Raw genomic sequence first — 12,989 nt, 5'->3', positions numbered from 1 at the left:
TTGAGAGTGTCTATTAAGCTGGAAATGTTGATCTCTGCTATTTGCTGTACAGAAGGCGCTCTGATGCAATACACAAGAGCCACACCCGACTTGAAGAGAGAGTGTTCCCTTCGGGCCCTATGATAGTTAACGACTAGATTGGGCAAGCAGCTTTACCATTATCATGGCTATAACGGCAGAACCAATATCTTGGCATTCCCAAAAAACGGAGACTATATCGTTGCAGGGTAGAGCGACTTGGTAACCAACTATTGTATGCAAGTTTTAGGCAACAAGTGGGACAGGCACCCTTGTAAAGGCGAAATCCAAGCCAGATCGTTTTAGGATGCATTCTGCACTGCATCTGCAAGCCAGATTGGTTCGTTTCGGGTTCCAAGCTGCGCTGACGTAGTCTCGAGGTGGGGTAAGAGACGCGTTTCGCAGCAGTCGGGTGTTCTCGATGGGATTCAAACATGGGACAAGACAGAGAAACTTGGACAATGAGTCAAGCTGTTACGCCAGGCAACTGACCATCAGGTCAGCACTGCATGGAAGATGCGCAAGCAATACGCGTCAGATAATCTGATGCCCATACACTCATAATGACTCATGGCTGTTGTACCATATCAGACTTGGATTATTTAGTTCACAAGGGTCCCCTATGACAACCATTCCTTACACTCAACCATACCCACATACGAACAATGACACCATCCGGAGACGCCTCGGCGTTTGACAAACAACTGGCTGAGGCCATCTGCGATCTCGAGATCCCCTTCCACATCAAATTCTCCCCCGACGGCCAAAAGGTTCTTTACAAGACAGCACCCAGTGGCCGCAAAGGCAAGAATAGTGTGTCAACGCTATGGCTGGCCTCGACCACAGAGCCAGGCTCTTCCCGCCAACTGACCTCGGGCAAGTCCCAAGAAGGCGACCCGGCCTGGCATCCCAGTGGAAATCAGGTAGCATTCGTTTCCGACCGTGAGAAACCGGGCGAGAGCTCGGCGATTTACATGCTGCGTTTGGATGGCGGGGACGCTGTTGCCATCACGCCAGCCGACAATACCCAGGACATTGAGTCATTTGCCTTTTCTCCAAATGGGGAGACGATCGCCTACCTTTCTCCCGATGAAAAGACTGAAGAGCTCAAGGAGAAGGAGGAAAAGGAGGAGTCTGATCCAGATGTCTGGGGAGAAAAGTGGGAGCATGCCCGCCTGCGGCTTGTCAATGTGGCATCAAAAGAGACCAAGACGCTTGTCGAAGGCGACCGGCATATCGCTGAACTTGCCTGGAGTCCTGACGGAAAGAAGGTGGCCTTTTTCAGCATCGCGAACCCTAACATCGAGGAGGCCTTGCTGACGGGCACAACCATCTCCACCGTCAGCGTGGAAACCGGTGCTGTTAGGGATCTGTGCAAGGTGCCGAATGAGCTGAACTACCTAACCTGGGCGCCTGACGGCTCTATCTACTTCACCACCGGAACACCTGACAACAGGGACACAGGAGGCCCGGCTGTTTACACTGTTGATCCCGCAGCAGCTGAGCCCAGGCATGTCAAGATAGCGTGCGGTGAGCATGACCATGCGGCAGGGCTTGCTGTGGCCGGCGGAAAACTCCTGGTGAATCGCGCCGTCAGGTTCAGCAATGTCATCAGCGAGCTGGGTGGGAAGGACCTCTTCCAAAAGGACACGGAGATTTGGGCATGGGATGTATTTGTCAATCCAGATTCCGGCACTCCCATCCTCGCTGCCGGCTTGTCAGACGTCGATACGCCTTATGAAGTGTTCATCGTCGAGGAGGGGAAGGAGGACATCAAGCTTTCCCATCATGGAAAGCCTCTCGAGAGTCGATCATTTGGCTCCTGTAGCGAACTCACCTGTCCATCCGCAGACGGAGAGGTTGAACTGGACGCTCTATATCTGACGCCGACTTCCAAAGCGACTGAAAATGGCACGCCTGTTGAGCCGTTACCGACGTTTGTCATAATCCACGGAGGACCAACGTCCCGCGACTGCAAATGCTTCGACTCGACCTGCTACCAATGGGCCCCATACATCCTCTCCAAGGGCTACGGGGTGCTTCTTCCGCAGTATCGCGGCTCTACAGGCCGTGGAGAGAAGTTCGCTTCGTACAGCATGGGCGGCCAGGGAAAATACGACTACGCCGACGTCATATCCATCACGGACAATTCCATCAGGAAGGGCTTCGCGGACCCCAAGAAGCTCATAGTAGGCGGATGGAGCCAGGGCGGCCTAATCACGTACCTGTGCAGCGTGCGAAACGGCCTGCACGGCCTCGGTTGGCGCTTCAACGCCACCATTGCAGGAGCAGGTGTCTGCGATATTGAGAGTCTTGCCATCACGTCAGATCTCGGCTCAACCTATGAGAGGGAACTAGCCGGCGGAGATTCCATCTGGACGCTCGACCGTCACGACACGAGGAACCGCCAAGGTAGCGCGCTATGGGAGGTGGCCGGCGCGGTGAAGCAGTCTCGCGAGCGCGGAGAGCCCGTGATCCCGCCTATGCTGATCTTGCATGGAGACAAGGACGTCCGTTGCCCGTTTACCCAGGCCGAGGGATTCCGTCGCGCCTTGAGGACTCACGGGTTGCCCTGCGAGTTTGTGGCGTACCCTGACGAGGGGCACGGTATCAAGGCGCGGAGATTTTGGCTGGATATGTTTGAAAGGGTAGGGAGGTGGTGCGATACTTATATTGGATCAGGAGCGGAGGAGCAGTTGGCTACCATGATTGATGAGAAGCTCCAAGTCTAGAAGGCAGTATGGCATGAAGTATTAGAAGCCCTCAACATGTGGGTGAGTCGCCTCATCCAGCATTATACAACATGGGATTCCTTTTAGCAAGGCCTTCATCGCAAAACTATTTAGTTGGAAACGACTCAAACAGTTCGAGCTTGTTCCCATGCAATAACTCGAGTCTCGGGCGAAGTGAAATGCATGCCAAATTTGCCTGAACCTCACCAGTGGTGGCTGTAATGTAGCCGAGGTCCTTCCTTATGCCTTGTCAGAAACATATCACCAGGAGATAACTAACACGGCAGTGCATGCATTTACGAGGTTTGAGTTCGACTTGACACCCATCACCGAAGCCGGTGAGGAGACAACTATAGATGCTCGGTCCCTTAGATCTGGATCGGGACCGATCAATCACCTCGGGACCGAGATTTCTTGATTGAATAGGGCTCTACTGGTAACACATGGCGAAGCTATGCAACTAAATAAATTCTTCCAATGGGTGTTGTTGGCCACGAGGGCTATGCTCGTGAGGGATTCAATATGAAACGGCCCCCAAAGCGGGAGCTGAAATGGACGCGGGGAAATCGAATAGGAAATCATGCCGGGACATTAATCGTAGAGATCGCTGCAAGAGTTTATGCAGTGCAATACCAGTCTCTTCTCAAGGTCACCAGAAGGATTTAGCCTCAAGCAAGTTCATCGCCGTTGGCTGTTAGGCTCAACTGTGGAATACAGTGTATGAGCCGATTACAGACGGAGCTTCCTATGAGGGGGCGGCGTGTTGCGTATAGCCAGCTGCATCAATAAAGACAAAACACATTGCAATACGCTGTACGAATGCCCGCTGGCTTGCATGTCATGCTATGTTGCCGTTTCACGATTCATAGCGCTGCCGCTTTCTTCTCAGCCGAGTAAAATGGCGTCTAATCATGTGCACTCTTCATTCTTAGACAGATGGAGCAAGAGATCTCGATCTATCGTGAGCCGTGACGCTTGACTAGCAGAGTAACGATAAGCTTATGAATAGTGCTCTTCTGTACTATAGACTGTGAGATCGATTTCCCTTCTTTTTCGGCATTGAGTTTCCGTTGTAGGATCTGACGAGTGGCTGCAAATTAACCGTAAGGATTCTTTGTACCACCTGCTTCGCCTCTTTCATTCCTTCATGAGGGATCACCGGTGAAACAAGCATAGCTCAGCCCAGCTCCTCCTGTTGATAGGCCTGTCTGTGTGTCATGTGAGTGTCGAAGCCTTGATATTCGAGCCTCTACGAACTTGCTGGATGATCTCGATGGAAGGGAACTTATCCATTAACTATAAAGAGGGCTTCCTCCCTCGAGAAGACCGACTCTCATTATCACCATCACTCACAACTTGACAACACTACACTCTTCTTCTACAAACTCAACGCAACGATCACTTCCCACCTCAATCCATCAAAATGGTTTCCTCAAAGACTCTCTTTGCTACTATCCTGGTCCTAGGTGCTTCTGCCATTCCACTGCAATCGCGTGAAGGAAACCAACCCAAGCCCAGCCTGGACAAGTCGCACGAGGTCCATGATGCTCTTGACCTCACCACCACCTATTCCAACCCGAACGAGAAGCGGGACTGCGTCTGGAACGACGGACACGGCGATATCGCTTGGTAAGATGACCACTCTTTGGGCTTCGGAAATTGGCTAACAATTCTCAACGCAGCGGCTACTTTAGTGTCGTCTTTGGAGACAACTCTGTTGGTGGCTCCAAAGGAACTGTCACCATCAGGGGTGAGACCTGGAAAACCGAGGGCAGGCTAGACTGTGGAAATGACAACTGGACCACCTTCACCAGTCCTCTTCCTTACACCGTCGACATCCACGGTGGGAACGCTTGCCACACTACTATCTCTGGCCACTGGGACAACACTTGGATCAAGTACGCGGCTCAGTATCTCGACGTCCCAAGTGACACTCGTTGCGGTGATGTTGGGACCTTGAACAAGTCTCGACGATGCATCATTCCCGCTTGATTCAGATATTCAGAAGTGAGGGGAAATGTGGTGGAGATTTGTGCTAGGCAACATGGAATATGGATGCTGTTCGGTGGGGTATACCACTAAGCCCCACCCCCCAGAAACCGCGCATCATCATGAACATCGCTCATTTGAAGCTTCATGTATAACATCAATTTAAACCACACCACAACATCATGAGAATATCAATTCTGGCATCCCTATAATCTCCAATTGCCACTCGTGATATAGGTCTGCCTTTTTCCACTTCCTAACTTTTTCTGAGGTCTCCCTCGGCTTCAGAAGCTTCAGCATCTCCTTACGGGCCTTATCAATGTCAGGAACCTTTGCGAAGCGTTCATTGTGATCAAAGGGAATCTTCTTTCTTCTCTTGGGCTTCATTTCCTCCCTTTCATGCCTAAAGAGTATTAATTCCTATTCCTGACTCGCCAATGCGACGTTTTTGCGGTCCATATCCTTAGCAAGTTTCCCAAAAAGAAGCCTCATTGTACCATCCATCTTTGACGCCGAAGGGATGCGTTCAAGTGAAGCCCGAAGCTCTCGTGATGATATAGGGGTCTTGAAAAGACAAGGGGATGGCGAACGGGCCCTCTTTTGCGGTGTTTTTGGGGTCTTCGGCAATGATGTTGTCATGGGGTTCATCAGGGGCTTCGCGATTGATACCGGCCAAAGTCCAGAAGCCTTCCAACCTGCAAGGATGTTATTAGACGTGATTCCCTCTTTCCTTGCCTTATAATAACATCGTAGAAAGGTGCATTTGCCGATGGGGGTGTGTGCTTGGATCGAGGAAAGCGAGGATATAAGACGACGATATCGCTGCTTCAGGGGACCAAAGACAGCAAGGTCAAGGGGCTGAAGAACATGGGAAGAATGCGGGATAAGGTATAGGATATGTATATCATTCCAGTAGCACTCAAACATAAACTCGCCAGTAATATGACTGCCGTGGCCGTCAATAATGAGCAGTCTCTTGTCTCCTTCCTTCGCCGGCTTCGTCTGGGGGATAAAGATCTTCTTAAGCCACAGAGTCGCGATATGGTTATTAGTCCAGCCCTTTTCGCTACAGGTGAAGTCCCAATCCTTCAGGAAGTCAAGGAAATGAGGGTCTTCCGGAAACCAAGACTGTTGAACTGTCTTTCCTTTGTAGATAACCAGGGGTGTCAGGGCTTTCCCTACGGCCGAGATACACTCAATGATTGTAGTCCAATCCGTTGAGCCGGGGTTCTGAACGATCGTACGATTCTTCTCTGCCCTTCCTAGTACAAGGTTATTATAACCAAGACCCTCCATGATTCCCATCTCATCCATGTTGTGGCGGTTTTCTGGCTTTATCTCCTTGACAACCGGTACGGCGAGATGAGGAAAGAAACCCTGAATATTCTCAATCGTTGCTCCGTTAAATCGAGCTGAGTCAAGCCTCTGACCTCGTAGAGTCCTTACACCTTCGTTACGGCGCAGGAAACCCTCCATCCAGTGAATCCCAATAGGTTCTTCATTGCCGTTGAGTCTGGCGATGCGGCCCGCGAAGTCGATGACTTGGGCGTGACTCGGAGCGAAGCCCAGGTCGTCTTGGGCTATGATCCAAGCAGTGAGGTGCTTTTCCTGCTCCGCTGAGAGCTTCTGGAAGTGTTCATGACTTATGGTGCGACTTTGAGAGCCAGAAATGCGGCCATGGAGGGTTGACTCTGGTATGCCATGTCGCCCGGCAGCAGTCCGCACGGCCACGCCTTCGCTGACTTCCTGGAGAGCGTTCTGAACATCGATTTCAGTGTATTTTGCCATGAGGATTCCAAAAATATAAAAATTATCGTGATAGCTTCATTATTGCGCGAGAAATCACGGTCTGAAGATAATTGAAGATTGACGTGTTGGTGGGGAAAAAGGTGCGCGGTTTCTGGGGGTGCGCGGTTTCTGGGGGGTGGGGCTTAGTCTTTCTTTTGTCATGGACGCTGCTGCATTTACTATCTTCTGATTCAGCTATCCCATCAAGGGTCAGGCTTCAACTGTGTCAAAAAGCACAATATCAACACATCATAGCATCCTATCCCAATGCTAACGAAGTGGCCTTATTGAATTGACCTTATGCCGTTCCCCTCCTAGGTGTCTTTCTAACATTCCTAACATCCTATGTTCGAGTTTAATCATAGCTGGGCTATCATAGTTGCAACAACATTGGTCAGCATCTATAGCAACGTGAATAATTTTAACAGTCTACAAGATAAAATCCTTCCTGCCACGCAAAAGCTCAATCAGAGCCTCATCACTCGCCTCCTCGACCGGAGTCTTGCCCTTCGAGTTTCTCACCTCCACATCCGCCCCGTGGTCCAGCAACCACCTCACCCTGGCCAACATGTTCTTCCTGCCTCTCCTGGCGCTGTGTTTCCTGACGGCCCAGTGAAGCGCCGTGCTCGGATTCCGGCTCTGGAATTCGGGCCGGTTCGTAAAGGACAACGAGTTGACGTCAAACCCCTTGTCCAAGAGCAGCATCATCATGGCAATGCAGTTCATGTCAGCGTGGATGGTGATGAGCGCGTTGTGCAGCGCATTGCTGTGTGCTGCAAGGGCACCCGAAGAGAGGAGAAGGTCGATAACGGAGGGCGTGTCGGGCGTTGCGTGGGCGGCGACGAAGTCCAGAGGCGTATGACCGTCCTTGCTAATGAGGTTAGGATCTGCCCCATGCTCCAGGAACCACTTTGTCAAGGGGAGAGATTTTGTAGCCGAACTGAAAGCTATGTCAGCCTACCTACATGCACTGGTGAGGAGCAGGAGAGCCATACTGCAAGGCTGGAATACGGTCAAACGAGTTGATGTCCCAGCCGTGATCGAGGAACGCCTGGAAAACCTCGACAGCTCCATCCACTTCTCTAGCGGCGAGCTTGGTCGCCGTTGGACTAACCGGTACCGCCTCGTCGAGAAAGAACCGAACGACTTCGCTCTTGGCGTTCTGAGCCGCCAATATCAGCGGCATATCCATGTCTTCGTTTGTCGGGTTCTCCAAAGACGGATCCGCCCTCCATGCCTGGACCACCCCACGGACACGCTCAACATCTCCGGCTTTGCTTGCATCCTTCAGGTCGTTTCTTGCAGATCGAAACCGAGCACGGCTTGAAACTGAGCTGGGGGAACAGCAAGGGCGGTCCCATCGGGGAGAGAGGAGAGAATGGCCCGGACGCGCGACACATCACCTGCATCTGAGGCTCCGCTTAAAGCGAGAGACTCTGGGGAGATGCCAGCACTTGGAGCTGCTGTTGGGTCCGTATAGGGCAGGCTGGGATTGTCTGTCTGCATCTCCATTTTTTAAGGGTGATTGAAGATGGTGATAGAAATGAAAGCGTAGTGCATCAGAGGACAGCCTTGTGAGGAGGGAGATGGGTGGTATAGAGGCGCGCCTCGCTAGTTTAATACACCCTGAAAATGCATGCCTGAGGGTCAAACTGCACACCCGCGGGTTCCAGCTGGGGGACGGTGAGATCAACATGTCGGTTTCTGTATCTCTTAGGAAACAGCAAAAAGAGACCTAGGATTGAATGCTATGGAATGCTTCACCTCTGTCCAAACTAACTAATACATGACATGTCGCCAAGACCAACTCCTTCTAGTTTGGCCCAGCGGCTGCACCCAATTGTCGATTAAAGATCAATTTTCATTCGAAAAAAAGACGAACTGTTCTGACTCCGTTGTCCCGAGGATAATATTGCAGTAGAATACGGCCCCTGGCAGTTGTGTCGAGGAGTCTTGCTTGATCCGGATTGACATCTTCACCATCCTCGTTTGTCATGCCGTCAAGAGCTTGACAATGATTCACCTCGATATGGCCTCGAAGCCCAGGGATGATGTCAGGCAGCAGGTCAACGAGTTTCTGCACTTGATCAGCGTACATGATCTGGCCTTTGACGTAGCCTGGGACATCAACAGTGGAATCTAGCACAGTATTGACCCTTCAACCGCCCACATCAACGTCCTTCTCAACCCTCATATCCACTACTTCCAGCACAACCCTACCCACTCGCGTCCCAGCACCAGCCATCACAATGACCACAACAGAAACTCCAGAGTGCGTCCAAGGCTATCAGACATACACAATGACGGCTGTAGCTTCAGCTCCCGCAAATGCAGACTCGATAAGGGTCTTTATTCCCGAGGCAGACCGTCCGGGAATGAAGTGGGAGGTGTCTCTCCCCACCATCCAGTTCTTTGGCATCCCAATCGACGTGAGGGGAAATATCCGTTCTTGGCGAGTGGGAACCTCGGATGAGAGGACGACGCTTGCTAGTGGTGATGGAGGGAAAGACATGAGCATTAAATGGGAGACGCCGAGAGACACAGGTATGCCAAGACTCTCGTCCACTCACGGGGCAGAGCAAGCTAACGTACGGATCAGATGGCACATACGTAGAGTTATTCTTCACATCAAACCCGCCTCTGGGTCCCCAGGTGTTTAGGGTTGTTGCGCAAAGTGATGGTGTAAGTCCCCCATCTAATACTCAGGCATCAGAATCTAACACGGAAGCTAGTGGGCCAGCATGCCATCTCATTGCAATGATCCCCCGACGATTGTCAGTTTCTGGTTCCCTTTTCTAGCTCATCAGGGACTAACACTCTCTAGACCACCGACAAAGACGGCGTGGTATGCACGCATCGTCCATGCGGCCATCCAGTTTGATCACAAGGCCCCGTCACGCCAAGAGCCGACTGTCTAGCCTTTCACTTCCGCTTCCTCCTCCAAGTAACTATTTTCACCAACAACTGGGTGACGGATAATGGCGAGAAACTCAAGAAAGAGGAGAAGGGCTGTGGCGCCATCACAGGTTGGAATTTGGAGCAAATCAATAAAGAGATCGCAGACGAGTCTTGGACGGCCACCTACAAGATCACGTTCAATCTGCCTCTGACGATCAAGGCGGGCTGTGTAGAGAGGGCGATACCTAGTGCTGGAGGGCCGAGCGGGCTGAAATGCTTCAATTCGTGATCGGCTGAGTTTTGTGGGGGGCAAGCAGAGATTATGCCACATCTATGGCTTGAGGGTCAGGGAAAATGTATCAAATAAAGACGGAAGCAACACACTTGTATAGAATGCAATTTAATATCAGAGAAATGATAGCGACAAGATAGGGCACCTCAGGTCGGTAGGCGAGAAATTGACCGGATTGACGGCACGATGGAATCATCTGTGTCGGACAATTACCTGATAGGAATCAGGGATAGTACTAATAGAGCGATTGGAATTATCGAATGAGGCAGAGCTTCTCGAGAGGGTATATAATAATATATTTATAAATGTTTCTAAAAGAAATACTGTCAGATAAACATATAACATTCTTAGATAATCCCTCGCTCCCTGTCCAGAGACTATACCCTCCACTGCTCGTTATAGTCAATGTTCACGACTCGATCGTTAGTAGTGTGCAGAGTCACTCTACATCCATCGCCAGGCAGAGAGATAATGTCAGCTTCATTGCTGAAGATGATATCCGAGCCAGCCAGTTCCTGATGAGTAACCCACTGGCGTTGCTCAGTCTCTTTCTCCGGATCAGTTTCATCAACCTTGCCCGGGCCCAGAATATGATGAACTGGGCCAGTTAGCAACTTGGGCTCTCCAGCCTTGATCGTAATGAGAGTCTTTCGACTCTTAGCTTCAATGAAATTGATATCACCATTGGTCTTGTTGTTAATCCGACTGTGTTTAAAAGTCACGACAGTTACTAGGCCTGTCTTGGTATCAGGATGCTTGTACTGCAGAGCCATGGTGTACACCAGCGGACTAACCAAGGGCTTGTACGACTCGAGTGTTGGGAGGACGGTTTCCTGGCAGTAGCGTACCACAGCATCGAAGGGCTTCTGCGCTTTATTACTTTGGCAAAGAAACGTGATTGCAGATCCTGACTGGCTGTCATCGACGCTGATGAATTGGAACATCTCTACAACTGAGAGATTGTAGCTCTGCGGGTTTCATACCTCGGCTCAGGCTCGGCTGTACTTTTCTGCGGCAACCCCGCTTCCACCATCCCACGTTGCGCGACTTACTACCGCTCCCATCATAAACTGTGCTGCCTATCTTTTATTCTTCCTATTTCTACAAACTCAGGTAAAAGTCGACACTCGACGTATTATGTATTATTAGCAATGACAGACGCTCAAGCAGCTCCTGAGGTGCAGGTGGACGATGACGTCCAGTCAGATTCTGCGTTCGGTGATGACAGCTCGGCTGCAAGCAACTCCATCACCAGTAGTGTGTTGAAGTATCAGTGGAAGTACGGACGGCGATATCATAGTGACCGAGCGGGTCAGTACAGTTTCCCCAATGACGACACCGAGCAGGATCGCCTCGACATGATTCATCACGTCTTCTATCGCTTACTTGGAGACCGCCTTTTTCTGGCCCCCATCGAACCCGACGGGCTTAATATCCTCGACATCGGCACCGGAACTGGCATTTGGGCGATTCAGTTTGGGGATGAGCATCCTTCCGCTACAGTAGTGGGAAACGATCTAAGCCCGATTCAGCCGGATTGGGTTCCCCCAAATGTCAAGTTTGTCGTTGATGATGTCGAGATGGATTGGGTCGAGCCAGTCCAGTACGATTACATTCATTGCCGCTATATGGCTGGCTCCATCAAAGACTGGCCCAAGTTGTTCAAGCAGGCATATGCCAACCTTAAACCTGGAGGGTGGATAGAGTTCCAGGAATCCGCCAACACTCTCTATTCCGAAGATGGCTCCCTTGCGCCTGAAAACCCGATGGTGCAGATGATGGACAACTTGATACTAGCCTGCGACAAGATCGGCCGTACTATGGATCCGGCACCATCTTTCCGACGTTGGGCTGAGGAAACAGGGTTCACGGAGCTTCAAGAGAAGAGGTTCAAGCTGCCAATCGGCCCATGGCCGAAAGATCAACGTTTGAAGGAAATTGGTACTCTTATGGGAAAGAATTTCTACGAAGGGGTTGCTGCTTTCACTGCCGTATTATTCACCGAGGCCTTGGGTTGGTCGAGAGAGGAGGTCGAGTTATTCAACGCTACTGTCAGGGAGGCATCGCGTCAACGCACAGTTCATCCCATATTTGACTTTATTATTCTGCTCGGGCGAAAGCCGGAATAAAGAGGCGGAGGGGAGAATGGCTCAGGGTGGTTTAGTGCCTTGTATTTCTATGACTTAGTCACTCTGACCTATTATAGTCAAAGGTACTAGCACGAGATCACAAAGTAGTAATAGTTTAAATTGGGCTTTTATATTATTTTTACTATATGGCTATATAAAAAGACCTGGCGGTAAGTTAGCAGGCTCGTAAAGCTGAGGCATAGCCCCGAAGATAGACACCCATTACTTTCCAAGACCACCATAGCCTGCGGCATACGGGCTCTAGGCCGTGGCAAAGCAGGAGAAGAAGCCAAGGAGTAGGAGCAGCGTGCTATACAGGGACATTATAGTGCCAATTTGTCCAAGAAAACGGTGAGCACTGAAGACTGCCTCTTCACATTACGACAAGTTAGGAGTTTCGACCTACTAAACAGCATCGATTCCCAGCCGACGTCCACAGGGACCGTTCCAGCACAGTCAGTCATGCATATCCTAGAGCAAGGATAATAAATCTCGATGACTGATGTGTATTTGTTGGTCGTTACGGTGCGTGCCATTGACCTGATCCCATCTAAACATGCAGAAGCCGACACAGACTCCAAACGTTCAGTCTTATCGCACGGACGAAGGGGCGAGTGTATCCGAGGATGCAGCCTCTATAGGTATTTCTTTTGGTGCTACAACTTCTTCCCTCTGATGTTCACAGCTGCTGCTCTTGGTAGGGGTTCTAAGTTGCGCGGAAGATGGGCGTCGTCCAAGGCCGTCTGGAGATAGGGGATCGTCAGGTCTCCTCATAAAGAGTGACTCCCGCTCGGGCCACTCCATATTGTGCCATGCTTCGTTGTTGGTTACATTAACCAGAGCAGGGGTCAGATGCAGCACAAGGCTTAGCATGCAGGGGCGGGAAGCTTGACACATATAAGTCAGGTGCCCAGGCTAGGCAAGGGTTGGAGAGGAATCCGAGCAGGTCAGCGCGACAATGTGTTAACGAGGTCCTCTCTGGAGCGAACGAGTCCCAAGAAAGTAATGTACAACATGCCTTGAGCTCATGTTACCTGGCCGGGCATCTAGGTCGGCCATTTTCGTTAATTTAACACACGAAAGTCAAGGTGACATCCGAACAATGGACGAACATCAATTTCCAGCTCTGGCAAAATTATTCAA

The 12,989-nt window shown here is 50.8% G+C and overlaps 5 protein-coding genes across 5 annotated transcripts; 4 read left to right on the top strand and 1 right to left on the bottom strand.

The window, feature by feature from the left end:
- Positions 1-683: 683 nt before the first annotated feature.
- On the top strand, positions 684-2,750 carry LRP88_03554 (Alpha/Beta hydrolase protein; the record flags this gene model as incomplete). The annotated part of the gene is made up of 1 exon (XM_083240173.1): positions 684-2,750. The coding sequence occupies one exon, from the start codon at positions 684-686 to the stop codon at positions 2,748-2,750; it is 2,067 nt and encodes a 688-aa protein (XP_083103463.1).
- A 1,423-nt stretch (positions 2,751-4,173) lies between these two features.
- LRP88_03553 (uncharacterized protein) lies at positions 4,174-4,742 on the top strand (the record flags this gene model as incomplete). The annotated part of the gene is made up of 2 exons (XM_083240172.1): positions 4,174-4,379; positions 4,433-4,742. 2 exons carry the CDS (start codon positions 4,174-4,176, stop codon positions 4,740-4,742), a joined length of 516 nt encoding a protein of 171 aa, XP_083103462.1.
- A 523-nt stretch (positions 4,743-5,265) lies between these two features.
- LRP88_03552 (uncharacterized protein) lies at positions 5,266-7,719 on the bottom strand (the record flags this gene model as incomplete). Its single annotated transcript, XM_083240171.1, has 4 exons — positions 5,266-5,434; positions 5,665-6,497; positions 7,050-7,398; positions 7,493-7,719. 4 exons carry the CDS (start codon positions 7,717-7,719, stop codon positions 5,266-5,268), a joined length of 1,578 nt encoding a protein of 525 aa, XP_083103461.1.
- Positions 7,720-8,776: 1,057 nt separating this feature from the next.
- LRP88_03551 (uncharacterized protein) lies at positions 8,777-9,445 on the top strand (the record flags this gene model as incomplete). The annotated part of the gene is made up of 3 exons (XM_083240170.1): positions 8,777-9,071; positions 9,127-9,209; positions 9,260-9,445. 3 exons carry the CDS (start codon positions 8,777-8,779, stop codon positions 9,443-9,445), a joined length of 564 nt encoding a protein of 187 aa, XP_083103460.1.
- A 1,423-nt stretch (positions 9,446-10,868) lies between these two features.
- On the top strand, positions 10,869-11,846 carry LRP88_03550 (class I SAM-dependent methyltransferase; the record flags this gene model as incomplete). Its single annotated transcript, XM_083240169.1, has 1 exon — positions 10,869-11,846. One exon carries the CDS (start codon positions 10,869-10,871, stop codon positions 11,844-11,846), a length of 978 nt encoding a protein of 325 aa, XP_083103459.1.
- Positions 11,847-12,989: the final 1,143 nt, after the last annotated feature.

The sequence above is a fragment of the Fusarium phalaenopsidis genome, assembly GCF_050370095.1.
Source record: "Fusarium phalaenopsidis strain FUZ10S chromosome Unknown contig_32288, whole genome shotgun sequence".
Lineage (NCBI taxonomy): Eukaryota > Fungi > Ascomycota > Sordariomycetes > Hypocreales > Nectriaceae > Fusarium > Fusarium phalaenopsidis.
This window is presented reverse-complemented; position numbering and strand designations above follow the sequence as displayed.